The 20320-nt window shown below is 35.5% G+C and overlaps 1 protein-coding gene across 2 annotated transcripts in view; it reads right to left on the reverse strand.

Annotated features, from left to right (window-relative positions):
• The window catches only part of sardh (sarcosine dehydrogenase), a 67425-nt gene extending 52876 nt beyond the window's left edge, over nucleotides 1-14549 (reverse strand). Inside the window, exons 1-6 of one of the 2 annotated variants that reach the window (XM_049468820.1) lie at nucleotides 14395-14549; nucleotides 9638-9964; nucleotides 8269-8447; nucleotides 7013-7192; nucleotides 5574-5697; nucleotides 2052-2152 (exon numbers count right to left, since the gene is read on the reverse strand). In XM_049468820.1, coding sequence (XP_049324777.1) covers nucleotides 2052-2152; nucleotides 5574-5697; nucleotides 7013-7192; nucleotides 8269-8447; nucleotides 9638-9959 — 906 coding nt within the window. In that variant the 5' untranslated portion in view covers nucleotides 9960-9964; nucleotides 14395-14549. Of the gene's footprint in view, nucleotides 1-2051; nucleotides 2153-5573; nucleotides 5698-7012; nucleotides 7193-8268; nucleotides 8448-9637; nucleotides 9981-14394 lie in introns of those variants that run through there. The other variant, XM_049468821.1, reaches the window with a different exon arrangement.
• Nucleotides 14550-20320: the final 5771 nt, after the last annotated feature.

The raw sequence follows: 20320 nt of genomic DNA on the forward strand, positions 1-20320 counted from the left end.
AGAACAAAGGGGATCTGTTCAATATTAAAGGTGTAAAATAGACTTTGGGTATATGTAATAAAACGTGATGAAAAGTTTTTTTTCTTTTCTTTGGTGAATAGCTCTCTTCTGCTCTCCTGCAGCTTTTTGACATCCAGTATTTTGTGCACTTTGCGCAAACAGGATTTTAGAATGAGTCCACCATCAAGCACGAGAACGAATAGTAAAACTTTTTGAGAAAGGTTTATGTAATTTGTTGTTGTTGGTTCTTTTTTTGTATTCTAATATCAACAGTAACCAGATATTTTTTTCAGCAACAGCTGGAATTCATGCATTTCCAAAGAGTTAATTTCCCAATATGATCAACTATCCTACCTATTCATTCTGCTCGAAGGTTGATTGGCTTATTGTGAATTAAATTTAAAGATGGCGGCGCCGGAGATTTATCTACACTATGGGATGTAAACAGTGGGTTTTAATACACTTTTTGTGCAGTTTTAAAGCTCTCAATGCCTCGATCTAAATTTCAGGACTCTCCAGATTCTACCAATGAAGTGTGGAGCTACTTTGAGCTGAATAACGGTGTAAGAAGTGATTTATCTGCAGGGCAAAATTCATGCCCCATATAATGCATTCTCTAAAAACATGTTTGGGCACAAAGTGCACAAAATACTGGATTTAAGAAAGGTGCAGGAGAAAGGAGAATAACTATTCAACAAAGGTAAGTACTCTTTATCACTTTTTAACAGGAGTTCTCCTTTAAGCAGGTGTTAATGTTTTGCATAAATTGTGCTTTAAAAAAAAAGTGGTTTATAGCCTTTTCTTTTTCGATTTACCGAACCGATAATGATAATTCAGTCAAGATGAGTCAGTTGGATGTATTTCTATCTGATATCTGATAGTCTATGTGAAGGTTTTCTAGTTTAAGGGCTTAATTAGTCTCTTCTCTCGGATCAGTGGGCTTCTCCTCTCCCCCGAAAGCTCCTGATTCGTCATCAGGCTCATGAGCAAATTATCATCATGTGGGAGAAATACGAGCGTTTCATACTCCATAACTCATACTGCAGCCGTGATTCATCATTTCATCATACGCTGGGTGGTGTGATAAGAGCAAGAGGCCTGGCATCAGGTTTATTCAGCTACTGAAAGCCACACACACAAACACACACACACACACACACACACACACTCATGGGGAGATTGCATAATAATACACGCTGAAGTTTTCAGCTGTGGCTAAGCACTATTTCACGCTGGCTGTTGTGTGGGAGAAAGAGAGCGATGCAATAACAGCATGGCAGTTAATTAGAGAAGAGCAAGGAGAAAGAGAGGGCAGACAGGGATAAACAGAGAGAATAAAAGAGAGAGAGAGATAGAGAGAGAAAGAGAGAGAGAGAGAGAGAGAGAATAAGGGCAGATGAATAAGATACAGACTCCGAGCTCTAGGCTGTAAATCACGGTCACTGCTCTGCTCCCTACACTAATACTCTGAGCTCCAATCTCACAGCACAGCGCCCCCTGCAGTCTGTTACAGCACACACCCACATTCACTAAATGTCTTATTCTAAAAAAAAAAGATAAAGTGGATTTTAAGCTTCTAAGAGCACAGTGCTGATCTAGGATCAGATTATTGCCCAAATATTTGTGGACACCCTTTATATTAAAAGCGATGTCTGAATGCTTTTGTTGATAATAATAACAGTAAGTGAATAAAGGAGAAAAGCAAAGAAATAAAAAAAAACACTTTTAGATACTTTATGTTGCACCTATTGCTGACACAGAAGTGCAAATGCCCACACACAACCTGACTAGGCCATGAAGAAAAGAAGTACTGCCAAAAGAATGTACTGGAATCTATTGGTGCCATGGCTAGTGCCAGGCAGGCATGGGCTAGAGGGTTATAAAGCACAGTAGAAACAGTTACACCAACAAAAGCAGAGTAAATTCTGTGTAATTACTGGAAAGGGACAATAGATAAGCAGAAGTTTTAATATTTCTGTTAATATTGTTTATGATTCAGATGATTTTTAAACTCTTTTGAACAGTACGGGAGATAAGAGTTTTTATCTCACCTGGATTCCCTCGATCCTCTCTGTGACCACGTACGCGTGATGCATCGCTATCAGAGGCACCTTCACCCCCGCCATCTCCCCCAGCTTAGTAGCCCAAACACCTGACCAATCACAACACAGAACAGAGGATGGATGGGTGGAGGGATGGGTGGAGAAAATGAGAGAAAGTAAGAGAGAAAGGCAGAAACAGGCAGTGATATTGAGAGGGGGAGAAAGAGTGAGACAGTACATCAGAAAGATAGTGAAAGGCACAAACAGACAGACAGTGAGACAACAGAGAGACACAAAGAGAGTGAGACCAAGGCAGAGAGTGAGACAGAGAGAAACAGAGAGTGAGACACACACAGTGAGAGAAAGAAAGTGAGACTGAGACAGAGAGAGAGTGAAACAGAGGCAGAGAGAGAGAGAGAGAGAGAGAGACAGAGAGTGTGAAAGGCAGAAACAGAGAGTGAGTCAGAGAGAGAGTGAAACAGAGACAGAGAGTGAGACAGACAGAATATGAAAGAGACAGAGAGACAGTGAGAGAGTGAGACAGAGACAGAGAGTGAGACAGGGAGTGAGACAGAAAGAGAGTAAGGCCGAGGCAGAGAGTGAGACGGAGAGAAACAGAGAATGAGACAGAGAGAAAGAGACAGAAAGTGAGACAGAGAGACAGAGAGAATAAGAAAGAGACAGAGAGTGAGACAGAGAAAGTAAGACAGATACAGAAAGTGAGACAGAGAGAATAAGAAAGAGACAGAGAGACAGAGAGAGTGAGATAGATAAAGATAGAGGGAGAGAGAGACAGAGAAAGAAACAGAGAAAGAAAGAGAGACTTAAAAACACATTTGTTGTGTATTACAGAGATGCTAATATTTAACTTTGAGTTAATCCTCTGTGTTTAATATTTCTCAATATACCCTTACAGAAAATAAATCTAAAATAAATGTATTTATAATTAAAGCTTGCTTTTATTCCTTTATATTAATATAAATTTCACCCATATTACTCTTCATTTGTTCTGCTGATGAGTAAGGACAATTCACTGATCTTTCTGTAATTTTATCAAATTAAAGAGTCACATCATGTTCTCTGATTCTGCTGAAGCGTCTCGTTACTGATCACATGCTGTTCCAGACAAAGTTCAGACTGTTCCTTTACTTTGTCTCAAACTGACTTTAATCTGCTCTCTCTCTCTCTCTCTGTTATCATCTCAGCTCCTCTGCTTTATTAACACTTTAGAACATCACTGGAGAAAGTTATCTACTGATTAATGATGATAAACTGAACTCTGCTGAACTTTAGCTATGTGAATTGATTGATGGGTTGTTGGTTCTCCTTCAGCAGTGATGGAAACTCACTGGGGTTAAAGTTATTTATCTACAGCGTCTGAATTTATTTAACCCTCCTGTTTTGTTCTGTGTCAAATTGACCCGTTTTCTATAATACCTTTTCTAAAGTTTACCTGCACAGTTAACCACATAGGAAAACCCCAGGCCCAGAAGAGGCCCATGATCACTCTGGATGAACTGCAGAGATCTACAGCTTAGGTGGGAGACTCAGTCGTATGTGACAATCAGTCGTATGTGGCAAAAGGTGGAAGGTTTAATACTTTTGTAAGGCATTATATACTAAATAGTATTTGTACTACTTTGTTTTGTATTTCAGTTGTTGGTAAAATAAAACACTGACAACTACTAAACGTCTTCAGTAAACAGGATAAAGCACTGAACCATAACACAGTTAACCACATAGGAAAACCCCAGGCCCAGAAGAGGCCCGTGATCACTCTGGATGAACTGCAGAGATCTACAGCTAAGGTAGGGTACTCTGTTCATAAGACAACAATCAGTTGTATGTGCCTTTTGCAAGGCACTGTATACTAAATACTATTTTTACTTTGTTTTGTCTTTCATTTGATAAAATAAAACACTGAATGAACTACTAAACATCTTTATTATACAGGATATAACACTGTATATACGTCACAACACAAGTTTAAAAAGAAGGCGGTCCGGACATTGACTTGACGAAATTTTGAAACTGGACTGAAGTGAATTCTTATTAAACACCCCTGATATATTCTTTATTCTGTTTCAGCGCTGGGACTCAGAGCACCCGATCACTGAATTCTGGTTATTGCTGGTGACAGTCTGAGCCGGAGATCAGAGCGGGGTCTCGGCGCGCCGCCGCCTTAATCAACCATCAAAGCTGCAGAAACTAAAGGCCTGCGGTCCGTCTGCAGCCCACGCAGATAATTGTCCCTAATTTGATTAAATTAAAAGGCTTTTAAGCCTGAATAAAGTCCTGGTGTTTCTCTCGCTCCACACAAACACCCATCAGACAGGAAACACTTTGAACTTTGCTCTTCAGGGGCAAAGATGTTTTTACATCTTAACACTCCACCGGGAGAAACGCTGTGATATGACCCGGAAAAACTGGGCCAAACTGTCTGAACAAAAAACGAGAAAAATATAAACGGCTCAGTTTTACAAAAGTGGATATATTAGCTCTGTATTATATTATCACTAAGCTCCATCTAGTGGTAATGAACACAAACGAATATTTAAAATGTACAGTAACACATATTTCTTCATAAAATATCATTTAAAGTAGTGTTTGGACCAGTCCAACTCTGCTAAACCCGGTGGACAGTTAAGCTCTAAAGACAGCAGATTACGGCAGAAGTTGGGGTTAAATTTACATTAAAGAAATAATGACAGGTAACTGATGCGTTACAGCTTTATGACAGGCCATATAAAAAAAATCCAAATTTTAAATAATTGGAGTACTTTAAAGAAAACTATTTTTCATTTTAAATATATTTCTTTTCATTTGGGTGAATTTGTAAACATGACATCTGTTTATAGGTAAGTTCCAACCCTTCCAACAAAAAATACAGCTCTGGAAAAAAAACTTAATAGAGCGTTTCTGAATCAGTTTTTCTGATTTTGCTATTTATAGGTTTATGTTTGAGTAAAATGAACATTGTTGTTTTATTCTATAAACTACAGACAACATTTCTCCCAAATTCCAAATAAAAATATTGTAATTTAGAGCATTTATTTACAGAAAATGAGAAATGGCTGAAATAACAACAGATGCAGAGCTTTCAGACCTCAAATAATGCAAAGAAAACAAGTTCATATTCATAAAGTTTTAAGATTTCAGAAATCAATATTTGGTGGAATAACCCTGGTTTTTAATCACAGTTTTTTCATGCATCTTGGCATCATGTTCTCCTCCATCAGTCTTACACACTGCTTTTGGATAACTTTATGCTGCTTTACTCCTGGTGCAACAAATCAAGCAGTTCAGTTTGGTTTGATGGCTTGTGATCATCCATCTTCCTCTTGGTTATATTCCAGAGGTTTTCATTTTGGAAAAAATCAAAGAAACTCAGCATTTTTAAGTGCTCTCTTATTTTTTACAGAGCTGTATGCTTAGAAATTGTAATTTGATCTTTTGGTCTCTCCTTCTCAGCCTATTTATGGGCTGCTAAGTATAAACAGCTCTTTCTATAATACCTTTTCTGAGTCGTACCTGCACAGTTCACCACACAGGGAGTCTCAATGGTCCCGAAGTCTGTCTCCACTCCCCTCACTCTCCTCACCCCCAAATCATCAGTGTGAACCTGGATCCCCGTCACCTGACAGTTCTCAATCACCTTAAAGAGACAGAAAAATTAAAAACACTGAATATATAGTTTTTAGTTTTAGTTTTTTTATGTGAAACTCATATATTATATAGATGTATTAAACACAGGGTGACCTATTTTAAGTGTTTATTTATTTTATTGTTGATGATTATAGTTTACAGCCAAATTTTTTTGAAAAGTAGAATATTATATTATAAGACCAATTGGTACTTTTGGCAGTGTGCCAAATCCTGCTGGAAAATGAAATCCTTAGTATAACACAGTGGATCAACACCAGCAGATGACATGTCTCACCAAACCATCACTGATTGGTGGAAACTTCACACTAGACCTCGAGCAGTTTGGACTGTGTGTCTCTCCACTCTTCCTCCAGACTCTGCTCCCTTTATTTCCTTTAAATGAAATGTAAAATTTACTGATGATCAGTGATGGTTTGGAGAGACATGTCATCTGCTGCTGTTGATCCACTGTGTTTTATTATCAAGTCTAAAGTCAGTGCAGTTTTGTTTCCCCACAAAACCTTACAGCACTTTATATCTTACAGCTTCCCTCTGCTGAGAATTTTTTTTTTTATAGAGATGCTGGATTTCATTTTCCAGCAGGACTTGGCACACTGCCCACACTGCCAAAAGTACCAATCACTCTGTGTGTAAACCATCTATATAATATATGAGTTTCACATTTTAAACTGAATTACTTTAAAGCTCATGTCCGTAAGGTTTAGGATTTGCGCCTCTCTAGTGAGAATAGGTAATTGCACAGAGCATGCAGAAGAATCATTTTAAAGTGGATGAATCTGATTCCAGGTTATGTTCAGTCAGAGAGAGAGAGAGAGAGAGAGAGAGAGAGTGAGAGAGATTCAGTGAGAGAGCTCAGTCAGAAATTTTACTCCTTCGTTTCTTTGGTTTTATTATGGGTAAATGAGCGACTGAGCTCTGAGTTTCCTTCTTCTTCTGAAGTCTCCATTGCTCCACCAGCCGCTCGCATTCAATAAAACTGAGCCGGATCCTCTTTTAGAGGTAGTACGTGTGACGTAAGTACGTAAAGACGATGTGTGATGTGGCCAGAAGAAGAACTCCCGCGAAAAGTGACCCGATACCCCAGTTTTTAGAATGAATATATAATTAGGATTAGCAGGGATGGTCGTTTTGAGCACACTGGTACCATTAAACACAGTATTTTATCCATATTCTTCTCAACTCAGAAATGCTTCTGCTTTCAATACAGACTGACACTTTAAATAAAGTAACTTTTCAATGATATTGTAATTTTTTTAGATGCACTAGTATATATCCTATATCCAGAACAGTAAGATTGATGGTACCGTGGCCCCACGGGCAGTGGCTGCTCTGGACAGGGTAGTGCAGGTTCCCGCTGGGTCCATGGTTCCGTCTTTAGGGACGTACAGAGTACCGTACAGGTCCTTCACGTTCATCAGAGGGTACAGATCTTTAGTCTCCGCTGGTGAGAGTATGTACGACTCAATACCGTACACTTTACCCAACTGTACAGAGAGAGGAAAGCAGAGAAACCATAATCATAATAATCATAATCACCAAATAAATATAATAAAATAACATAATATTGATTTTGTTGCAGTAGTTCATTCTAGAAATTATTTTCTTTTAAATTTAATTTTGGTTTTGAAGTATCACAAAAAATATTGTTATAGCAAAAATAAATATTGCACCTAAAATATTGTGTTATTATTTTATGGGCATATCGCCCACCACTAATACAGATTGTATAAAATAAATAATATAATGTTTCTGTGATGCAAAACTAAAACTTTACAGGAGAAAAATAAAACATGTTTAACTCTTAATAGAAGAATTTAATTCCAAACCATTTTAAGCATTTCTATTCCATTTATAGTCCATTCATCATAAAACTGACATATTTACATTATGTCAAAAAGCATGTATTTAAAAATGTTAAAAATGGAGATACATGATTTTTCTTCGCTGCACTGTAATGATAAAAAAAAAGAATCTCCACAAACATGTAAAAATTATAATTAGAATTAAAAGAAGGACCAATAAAATATTAAGATGCTAAATCATATAATTAGGGTGCCTGAGTTTTTAGCACACTGAAATGCCAAAAGTCATGGGATACACACTAATATCATGCTAGACAGTTTACATACTGCTGTTCAATGACTTTTGGAACATGTGCTTATGATTAATTTACAATGTAATTAGAGGCTGTTTTTGTTGTTTATTTTGTTTTTTTATCTTGATATTTATTTTATTATATTTATTTTTTATACTTTCTACTTATCTTATTTTAAAATTGCTCTTTTGGGTGAAACTGAACAGTGAAAACAAAATTTTGTTGCACCTCATGTACCACAATAAATTCTCCTTGAATCTTTGATTCACTTCTCTCATCTTGCCTTACTTTTGCAAAGTACACAGACTTACTGCACACTTCAGTCTCAAAACTTCATTTGTAAAATATTCTCCAAACACCTTCCTCCCACGTCCAGGTCCACTTGGCACAGTGAGACAGGAGGGATTTATAAATAGAGACATATAGTGAAAGTTCTGTAAGAGCTGTAAGTTCTGTGTGTCGTACCGACATCAGGCGTTTGTACTCATCCAGTCTCTGTTTGTTGGAGGCGATGAACAGTCCTCCGTTCTGAATCCAGCCCGTCTCCAGCCCCGTCTCCGCCTCCAGCTCCGAGCTCACCACCCGCCGAGTGTGAGCCAGCAGCTCCACCTCCGTATCACTCGGCCTCAACTGCCACAACAGACCTGCCACACCACCACAAATAAACTTATGTACAATTTAGATTTAATTTATGTCTGAATTTAACGTCTAAAACACATTAAATATGCCACTATTTTTGTAGGTTACATTTTGTCAATGTATTTAAAGCTTTTTTTTTTCTTTTTTCTAAGTTTATTTATTTATTTTTTTTATTATTACTTTTTTGCAACCTAATGTTTTATATTATATTCATAAAATATAATAAAATTGTAATATAAAGTATAAAATATATTTTAGATTCTCATGTTCTTAGTTAATTATTGTTCATTTTATAATTTCTTATAATTCTTATCATTTTACTTTACTTTTACTATTCTTATCTTTTTATATTTTATATTTTATAAATTATTTACGTTTTGTGTCTTTTTGTTTTGTATGGTCTCTTAAAATCTTCTATTTTACAGATGTATATCTTATTCATATATATTAAATGCTGATTTCAAATTAAAATGTATATTATTTATAATTCTTTACTATTTTACTCATTATTTCTCATTTCTTATTAAATGTTTTAATGCTTTATTGCTGTAAATGCTCGGCAACATCTTCCTCAATGTCTTCCTGAGTGAAAATAAAGATTGATTGATTGATTGATTGATTAGTTGACTGATTTAATGGCTGAATGATTGAATGGTTTAATTACTGAATGATTGAATGATTGATTGATGGATTCATTGATAAATTAAAGTGACGGTCCATACATTTTGGGGATTTAGGGACCTCTCTGGTGAGAATGGGTTACTGCACAGAGCAGCATGTGCTAAAATCCTTTTAATGCAGAGTAATGCAAATAAACATAGAAATTCTATGTTTTTCAGGGTACTGCTTTGTTAATTTTGTTTATTTATGGAATACTGTCAAAATGCAGAGGTCAATTAAATCCCACAAACCTACCAGACCACTCTTGCAGTAGTTTTACAACATATTACTGTATATTATACAGTGTAGAGCATGAAACTCTGCTTAAATTGTGTTTTAAATAAAGAGTGATAGGAAACCCAGCAATCCAGGGCCCTCTTTTGGCTATCTTATGTAAGTGTGTCTTTGCTATCATATGGGAAAAGTACAATTTGAACAGCTCAACCATGAGCTAACGCTCTTGAAATCAACACTGCAAATAGTACTATAACAATAAAGATTGATAAATAAAGTAATAATCATGCAGCTGTAATACCTGCAGTGTGCCAGGTGGTGCCCGCCGTCAGCCTGTCCCTCTCCAGCAGCACTACGTTGGTCATGCCCATCTTACAAAGGTGGTAAAGGGTCTGGCAGCCCAGGCTTCCCCCTCCGATCACCACGGCGTCGGCGGCTCTGGGCAGCGGTTTGGTGGGTCCTTTGTGGGTGTCCTCCTGTTTGAGGGTCTTGGCGTAGGGGACGCTTTTCTCTGTGGTGTGTTCAGCCTGAACGCTGTAGCACCGGGCGCTAGCGCGGCACAGCGGCTCCAGGGGGCGGCGGCACCCCATTACAGTCCGTACTGCCGTCCTTACAAAAGCCATGGCCCCTAAAAATAAGAAAAACTGTCAAAATATCATGAAATATCAAAATATCAAGCCTTAATATCCAGCCTATATACACACAAACACTGCCAGTCATCAATATAGGATGTGGAGGACTAAAACACTGGACCTCCAAAACCCAAACTGGTAGATTCTGCTCTACAGGGTCCTTTTCATTACCATAATGAATAAGGGTGGGACAAAATATCAATAACGCAATATATTGTATCGTTTTTGTTTGTGATGCGTTAATGATATGTGGCGACAAATATGAATATATTGAAACATAAAATTTCTAAACTCCCAATTAGACTTTATTACTGAATTTACTGCTTCATTACTCCACATGGTGGCGCTATAATTAAACAAATAGGGTAAACCTGTGGTGAAAAATACTGACGGCCAAAAATTCATAATTCCTGGTATTTTATCCTCTTCAGGAACACAGATTCTGTAACTTATCAAAGAGAATTACCCTGTGATATATCAAGTATAGCTGAATTACAGTATTGTGATACTATCGTTATCATGGGCGACGTAATCGTGTTAATACTAATGTTCAACTTTATTAACTCATACAGTATTTTATGCAATATACATTCTCATATTAAACAATTTGTACTACTATATCTTTAAGGCTAATATATAACTTAAGTTATTTTTTAGATCAAACTGTAGATCAAACTGTAAAAACATTGTTTCAAACATGTCAAAATATCACTACTGTACTTTTGGAATTTAAAATCTTTTAATTTACCCAAAAATCATCAGAGCTCCTTATAATCTGGTGCTCCTTATGTATAAATTCTACCAGTCAGGTATTAAGGAGCAGTAAAGCCACTTCACTGAAGTACAGAGTTACACAGGAGTTTCAGGGAAGTTTCTCCAGCACTAAGGCTGGTACAGCAGAATTAGCATTAGCCGCTAACCACAGTGCTAAGTGCTAGCTCTTTCACTGTTTAGAGAAGAGTATATTGGACTGTATGTTTACAGTGTTAAAACAAGCTATGTGGGATGAAACGCTAGCTAATTTCGCCCTGGCTTACCAGAACACTCAGAGTTCCTCAGTGTAGCTCTGTCAGGCAGCATTTACTAGAGCTAAGCACTGCTAAACTTTAACACGCTGTTGAAAATACTGGAAATGTAGGCTTACTGTAAATAAACAGAAGTGCTTTAATCACTCAAATAAACAGTTTTCAGGAAATAAATTTGTGTAGATTAACATCCAGTGCTCGTTTAACTTTAAAATATATATATTTTTTTTTAAGAATTACAGTTTTGTTTATTTAGGCCCTTACCCTTTACCCTTTACCAACTTTACCATTAGAAGGGAAACATGGCGACACCCTTACTCATTTTGATGTAGCATCCTTACTAGTGTCACTTAATGGGCCTTATAATCCACTGTGCATACTGTATGAAAATAGACCAGAAAATAGATGTTAATCAATATGATACCGGGTATGATATAGGGTGCATACTTTTTGACCAATACATTCCCATGATTTTTTTATGACTTTTCCATGCCTTCGAGATTTTTCATGACCATATGATTTTTAAAACATCAGTGCAGACATGGACAATGAAACCAAAAATCAACTAAAACCATAACTAAAATTGATTATAGTAGGCCTAAAATGAATCTAATAATGTTGACATACAATCAATTTTATTTTTCCAAATCTTATCCAGGCCTGGAAATTGCAATTTTCAAATTCCATGACTTTTTTCCAGTTTTTTTATGACTGTATGAACCCTGCTTATAGTTTGCAAAATACAGTAATTAAATCTATTTATCCATTAAAATCAGAAGTTAAAGCAGACAAACAACTCAAATTAGCCTAATAAACTAAAAATATTCAGGATTTTGTCTGTTTTCACTATAAGGTTAAAAGGTTAAAGTCAGTGGCCTAGCACAACTTACTCAGACATAAATAAATCAGCTGTGAGCTGAAACGCTGAGTAAGCAGACCGAGGCTGTTTACTGAACTGGGTGTTTTACCTGCTGCTGAGAGGAAAGATAAGAATGAGGAATAATGCAGGTCAGAAAGTCGACTCTACTAACAGACAAACAGAAACTCACTGACGCTGCTGAATTTTAACATTGAATGCTCGTTTCTTAGGGTGGTTTTTTTTACACCTATAGTTGGTTTGCTGTTGTGACAATGCTGTTGATATAATAAATGACAAGAAACACGTAAAGTACTTTAACAAAGTAAATGACTTTGTTTATAAAACTTAAGCAGTGAAACCCCTGGAAAATGTTGCAACTACATTGTAAGAAAGTAGACAACATTCTAACAACGTTGTTGATAAAATATAAACAGTACAACTTTTGGACAATGTTGGAGTGACAATGTAAGAAAGTAGATGAAGTTAAGAAAACTTTTTGATGAAACAAATGACAATGCTTTAGCAACATTGTAAACAAGTAGACAAGGTTGTTGATCAAAGAAACAATAAAACCATTGGACAATATTGTAGCAATGTTAAATGCAAATAGGAAATAATGTGACAAAGCTGTTGATAAAACATAAATGTGCAAGCTCTGGACAACGCTGTATCAGCATTGTAAAGAAGTATAGAACACTGTGGCAACGTTATTGATAAAATATAAACAGAGCAACCTTTGGGCAACGTTCTAGCAATACTGTTTTAATGCTGATGTTATTTCATGAGCTGATGTGTTTAACTCGGCAGTGCACTAAAACACAGAACTGATACAGAACTCACTCATTAAGATCAGATCATCTGTTTAGTCTCACAGTGGGAAAGATATAGCTAGTATTAAAGCAGCAGCAGGTCAGAAAGGAACTCAATAATATAAGGAAAATAAAACAATAAAATAAGTGAATCTATGAACCCAAAAGTCTGTGTAAAGTTCCTTACAGCACTTTCTCATAAGTTTCTCACTTTAACTCATGAAGTCTCTCAGTACATCCTGAGAGCATCTCTACAGGACAGTGTGTGAATGTGTGTTTTGATCTCATTTATAGACTGTAGCTCCAGTAGATGTGCTGGAGATAAAACTAGATCCTTTAAAAGTTGTTTTTGCATCTACAGCTCTGTTTAAACTTTAATTTAACTATTCAGATGTTTTATGACCTGATTTCTAGAGCAAAATTTTAAATGTAACATATGTATAGTCACACACCTACAATAATAATAATAATAATAATAATAATAATAATAATAATAATAATAATAATATACATTAAATCATATATAAATATATTTCACTTTCAAACATTAACAATATTACTCAAGTGGTTATTAAACGTTTCATTTCGTATAAGTGTATAGTTAATAATTCAAGGAAACTGATGAAAAATCATTTACATTTACACCCTTTACATTTTAGTCGACTAAATTTTCTGTAATTTTAGTAGACTATATTCTTATGACATTAAGTCGACTAAAACTAAAAACATTTCAGATGACTAAATTGTGACTAAAACTAAATACTATTTTCGTCACAAGACTATGACTAAGACTAAATCAAAATTTGTTGTCAAAATTAACACTGGTGGCAAACCTGCAAATAGATAGCTTACAGTTGTTGTTACATTGTTTGGTTTTAAATGGTTTTATCATCAATTTATAGAAGTGTTTCATAAAATTGTTTGATGAAATGGTTTCATAAGTATTTTTATAGAGTGATTGAAAAGGCTGTTTTATTTGTTTATCTATTTGTTAACTGGAAAGTAAAATAAAATAATAATATGCAATATGTGGTTGCTACATTCATTCAGGCTTAAAAAAATGACAATATTTAAAGTAATCCAAAGTAATCAGATTACGTTACTCACTTGAAGTAATGTAACTGATTACGTTACAAATTACATTTTGAGTGATGTAATCAGTAATCTGTAAGGGATTACATTTTAAAAGTAACCTTCCCAACACTGTTGATAATAAATAAACAGTGGAAGGTTTGTATAATATTGCACCAAGCAATGTTTTTGATAAAACAAACGACAACGTTTTAGGAATGTTGTAAAGACGTAGACAACGTTGTGACAAAGTTGTTGATACAATATAAAAAATGCAACTTCTATACATCGTTGGAGAGACGTTGTATGACAGTAACCAACGTTGTGATAATGTCGTTGGTAAAACGTGCAACTTTTATACACAATTAGAAAGACGTTGTAACAAAGTAAACAACATTGTGTCACTGTTGTTGATAAAACATAAAATGTTTAACTTTTATGCATCATTGCATAAGCTTTGTAAGACAGTAACCAACGTTGTGATAATGTTGCGTGCTTAGTCGAGTGTTGTTTAGGTTGTTATCCAGCTGTCTGAGGAGCACGTGACCATGCAAATCACTTTACAGTGCATTCCAGCTGAAGTCTCGAGCGTGCTCAGAGTATAAGAGCGCGCTCAGAGTCTGCAGAAAAACACTTATCTCCAAAAAGCAATAAAAACTTACAGTCTGCGGGCGCGCGACTCCTCCTTCAGCAGCTGCACAGTCAGAGCGGCCAAACGCACGAGCGCACACGATACAGTTTAAATGCAGCTGTGTGCACGAGCGCGCGGGTGTGTGTGTGTGTGTGTGCGTGTATCCACTACTGCCACGCGGGGTGAAAGTGTAAAGTGCGTATTGCGCATGTACAGGAATTCACGATAGGTAACGGCCATGAACGAACAAACACACGCGCACACGCGCTCGCACGGAGCGGAGCATGCGCAGTACATTGCAAAACAAAAACCTCATGAAAAAATCGTGAAATTAGAATTTTTTCTTATTAGAATTATTAGAATAACCCTGATAGCAAATAATATTTAATAAACTTAATAAATTTGGTTTGAATTACATCTTACAAGATTTAGAGATTTGAGCTTATTTTCAGAAACCTTACTAAAAAACATTTTCTTACTTCATTGGAATTTTTAAAATAACCATACATCTTAGTTTTTATATATTTTGTCTATTTTTGGTCAAATGATTTTTTATGTGAGACTAATAAACCACAGTCAACTAGGCTGCAGCTCCAGTTCAGATAACTGATTCTAAAAAAATAAAATAAAATGTAAAATATATAGAAATACATTTTTACTTTTTCCTTATTATATACTGCAACAGTTTGAAAATACATTTTGCTAATACAAATATGCAAAAATATATTACAAATGTAAATCATGTATTTATTTATTTACAGAGCATACAAAATACATTCTTTTAAATTTAACTACTACTAAAGTATCCCTTTTCTAAGCTTTACCCACCAGCACAAGTATCTCTATATTTGTTGACTTTTCCTATTTTTGTCACACATTTAATGGTAATCGTGACACATTCAGCATTTATTTTAATATGGCCATTTTCAAAAATGGAACATTAATGGTATATTGATTTATATTTATATAAACATAATTAAAAGCATATTAGCTCACATATATGATAAAACCTGGTAAATGTGCTAATTGACTACATTTTACGTATCAGAAAAATTGACCTGCGTTACATACACACAGTATATTGTGTGGAATTCTATTCATAGAAAATTAAACTATTGAACTGAATGGACTGGAGGATTTTTGGGTCTCAGCTGCAGATCCTTCTGTACTGAGATCAGAGAAAGTGGAGCAGAAACAGATCCATCTGCTCTCCTGTCACATGACACAATTAAAAAAAATACATGTAGTATTTTTTAGTGTTAAACTTTACCCGTTTACCGAGCAGTGGGATAATTCCAGGGGTCCCTACTTAATGCACTACTTAAAAAACAACAATACATTTTATAAAAAGTGCTTTGATTGTAGTGGTCTGGAAAAAAGTCCAGTTCTGCAACAGATCAATTATTGACTAAATTAACGACAATTATTAACTAAATTAATGTGACAAAATGTCCCCATTTATTATCAGCAGTCTAAACCAGTTCCAGAACCAGTATGTAACTGATCTCCAGTCTCAGTGAGGAACTGGGTCAGATCAGGTGTGATTGTGAACAGACTGCAGGTGAACTTTGATCTCTGGCTCAGAGTTTCTTATCAATCAGAAACTAAAAAACACTACAAAAACACTGAGATCCCTGCCTTCCTCAAACAGCCAGTCAGAGAGCCAGGATCTGACCCCTCCATCTCCACACCTCCCTCACCTTCAGCACCTTCAGATCACGCAGTACTGAACAGCACACATCTGAATACACGGCCTGGGATAGAAAACCAGAGTTCTATTCAATTCAATTCAATTCAATTCAATTTTATTTAATTTAAATACCTCTTTTTCCACACCTGGCAGTGATGCCAGTAATTGTGGTGACAATGCGTTCTAATGGGCCGGACTGAGTTATAAAACCAAAAATATATAAAAAAGAGAAAGTGTATTAGTGAATTTAAATATTTCTTTACAGAAATATTCTTTTTTATTTAACATTTATTTGTTTTATTTGTTTTGTTTTATTTAATTGTTGCTTTATTTATAATAATTCTATATCACCCCATGCATAATTATTCATAAACATTTAATGTTATTTATGTATTTATTGTATTTGAAGGTGTGGTCAGAGCTCACAGTGAGAGCTGGTGGTGAGGGGAGATCGGGGTCTCTGATGGAATGTGGTTTGTTATTTAAGACACCGACTCAGAGTCCTAAGATAGCCGCAGGGAGTGTGTGTGTGTGTGTGTGTGTGTGTGTGTGTGTGTGGTGGCTAGAACTGGTGTGGCTGGTTTGCTCTGGGAAACCAGTACATGGTCTTTTTTATCGCTGTAAAGTCTCATGTCTTATATTTTACAATTTTACATACATTTATACATATTATTTTTGTGTTTATTACTTAAGTGGTGGTAAATGGTATGTCACTTACCATATTAAATCATATTTAGATTCACCTATCTATCTACATTGTTTTTATTTATTTAAGATGTTTTTAGGGTATATTTGCATTAATATACCACTATATAAAGGGCATACAATGGATGGATCGTCCAGACAGCCCTAATTGTGGATATAATCCTGCAGTGTTTAACTACTAATAGTGTTTAACTACTTGCCCAGAAAGTAAAATACAGTATTTTCGTAAAAATGAAAGAAAACATGTGTTTCCATTTTTTTTAGCTGATTGGCTGGTTGGTGAGCTGATGCTGCTGGAGTTAAAGCCAGGGCTCTTCGAGTTTAAAAGGTTAATAAGTTATAACTGCAGTTTAAAATCTTTGTATATATATATATATATATATATATATATATATATATATATATATATATATATATATATATATATATATATACATACATATATATATTATAACTGCAGTTTAAAATATTTGTATATATATATATATATACATATATATATATATATATATATGTATATATATACACACACAAATATATTGATATATATTGATTAATTGCTCCAAAAAAACTCTTTATATCTCTGCCGCCACAGCAGTATCTGACAACTAACGCTAGAGGGAGCTCGCGAGAGATTCCATTCCACAGTGATATTCCTTTAGTTTTAGAAAATATAATAATATATCTGCTAAAAAAAAGCCAAAAAGACTGACAAAAATATTTTAGTTTTTCTACAGTAAACACGTTTACAGTAAAAAGGCATTTATAGCTGGAGTTTATAGCAAAAGCTTTAAACGTATCTATTCGGTAGTAAAACATGTAATATTGTTTTATGTGAGGGAAATGAGCCTCTTGACTTGACTCTTGACTTGACTTGAGTACATTTTTCAGTATAAAAAATTATTAAACATTTATAAACTTTGATTTTGCTCAGTAGCTTTCATATGAACCCGTTCATTTTAAACTCTCGGGAGCGCCCTCTAGTGGCTCAAAATATTGTATCTAAAGAAGTAGATAAAGATAAATAGAGTAATAAATGTTCTGCATTGCATATTAATACTAAAATTATCAAGACCATCAGAAACGTTAATGATGAAACTGGCTCTCATCAGGGTGTTGTACAGGAGAAGTTTATCAGTAACCTGCCTCAGAAAAGAGCACCTAAACACCCCAAAGCATCTAAAAAAAGATGTATTTTAATTTGTTTAACACTTTGAAGTTACTACATGATTCCTCTGATAGATTACTTTACTTTTCATTTACTATTCCATTAACACTTAATTACACTGCATAACTGAGTATTTTTTCACCAGAAATGCAAAAAAATAGGTTATTTGGGTTTTCAAGATGTTTTAGTGAGTAATGTGTTTTTATTATTTTATTTCTCACAGCTGTGCTTCATCATTTCCTCCTCTGGGTGGCAGCAGAAGCACGCAGACTGGATTATTACTGGATTATACACTGTCTCAGAAATAATAGTGATAAACTATATTGTTGTTATTTTAATGACCATTTTTACCATTATATGCCCTTTGTCTTATAGTATAGTGATGCAAATATACCATGCAACACTTTAAAGGGGCACTAAACCCCCTGATTTTAGCTGATTCCACCCTTACTCAGCTCAAATTTGAAAAAGGTTAAAAATGGGAGGGGTAGCTTGGGAGGGGCACTGGGTGATGTATGGGTTTAGAGGCGGGGCAAAAGGGAGAACTGATTGGCAGCAGCTGTGTGCTTTTGATAGCAGAAACATCATCCATGCCTGTAAGTGTTTTCTAAAAGTTAAGAAATGTCCATAATAATTTTAAGCAGAGCTTGTATGTTTTATTACTTAAAATAAATAAAATTTAATAAATATTTTAGCTAATGATGAAAAAACATGGTTCATGGTTTTAGTGTTTCTTTAAATAGCACTGAAACTTTAATTATAATGAATACTTAATTTATATTAATGCTAAGAAGTTCTCTATGCTAAGAAAAACATAATGGGCAATATTCAATCACATCAATGACTGTACATACTCTATTATGTACAATAGGTCAAAAATGTAATTATTGTGACAGGCCTATGCATAATGGTATGGGAACATAATACAGAGGAACCTTTATACAACCCCTGGCAAAAAGTATGGAATCACCAGTCTTGGATGAGCACTCCTTCAGACATTTCATTCTGTAAAACAAACTCTGATCAAAAACATGATACAATAATAAGGTCATTCCAAAGTGCAACTTGTTGGCTTTCAGGAACACTCAAAGAAATGAAGAAAAAACATTGTGGAAGTCAGTGAATGTTACTTTTATTGACCAACCACAGGGAAAAAAATATGGAATCACTCAATTCTGAGGAAAAAAGTATGGAATCATGAAAAACAGATAAACAAAAGATGATTCAAAATACATCACTAGTATTTAGTTGCACCACCTTTGGCTTTTATAACGGCTTTCAGTCTCTGAGGCATGGACTTGATGAGTGACAAACAGTATTCTGCATCAATTTGTTGCCAACTCTCTTTGATAGCAGTTGCCAGATCAGCTTTGCAGGTCGGAGCCTTCTTGTGGACCATTTTTTTCAATTTCCACTACAGGTTTTCAATTGGGTTGAGATCTGGACTATTTGCAGGCCATGACATCGACTGAATGTGTCTTTCTCCAAGGAATGCCTTCACTGTTTTTGCCCTATGGCACGATGCATTGTCATCTTGGAAAATTATTTCATTATCTCCAAACATCTGTTCAATTGAAGGGATGAGAAAACTGTCCAAAATGTCAATGTAAACTTGTGCATTGATAGAAGAATTAACCACAGTCATCTCCCCAGTGCCTTTGCCTGACATGCAGCCCCATATCATCAAGGACTGTGGAAATTTGGTTGTTTTGTTCAGGCAGGCCTCTTCATAAATCTCACTGGAACGGCACCAAACAAAAGTTCCAGCATCATCACCTTGTCCAATGCAGATTCTTGACTCATCACTGAAGATAACTTTCATCCAGTCATCCACAGTCCATGATTGCCTCTCCTTAGCCCACTGCAGTCTTGTACTTTTATGTTTAGGTGTCAATGATGGTTTTCTTTTAGCTTTCCTGTATTGAAATCCCATTTCCTTTAGGCGATTTCTTACGGTTCGGTCACATACATTGGCTCCAGCTTCTTCCCATTTATGCTTCATCTGTTTAGTTGTACTTTTTCGGTTTTCAAGACAAATGGCCTTAAGTTGCTTGTCTTGACGCTTTGATGTCTTTCTCGGTCTACCAGTACGCTTGGCTTTAACAACCATTCCATGCTGTTTGTATTTGGTCCATATCTTGGATACAGCTGACTGTGAACAGCCCACATCTTTAGCAACCATGCGTGAAGAGTTACCTTCTTCAAGAAGTTTCACAATCCTCTCTTTTGTTTCAAGAGACATTTCTCTTGTTGGAGCCATGGTTCTTGCCACTCTAATTCGTCCAGCAGCCCTCCAAGGTGTCATGACTGCAGGTGTTTTTAACTGCAGACTAACGAGCAGATCTAATCTGAGGCAGGTGTCCATTTAGGGAAAGGAAATTGACTGGGTGTGTC

The sequence above is a fragment of the Astyanax mexicanus genome, chromosome 20 (assembly GCF_023375975.1).
Source record: "Astyanax mexicanus isolate ESR-SI-001 chromosome 20, AstMex3_surface, whole genome shotgun sequence".
NCBI lineage: Eukaryota > Metazoa > Chordata > Actinopteri > Characiformes > Acestrorhamphidae > Astyanax > Astyanax mexicanus.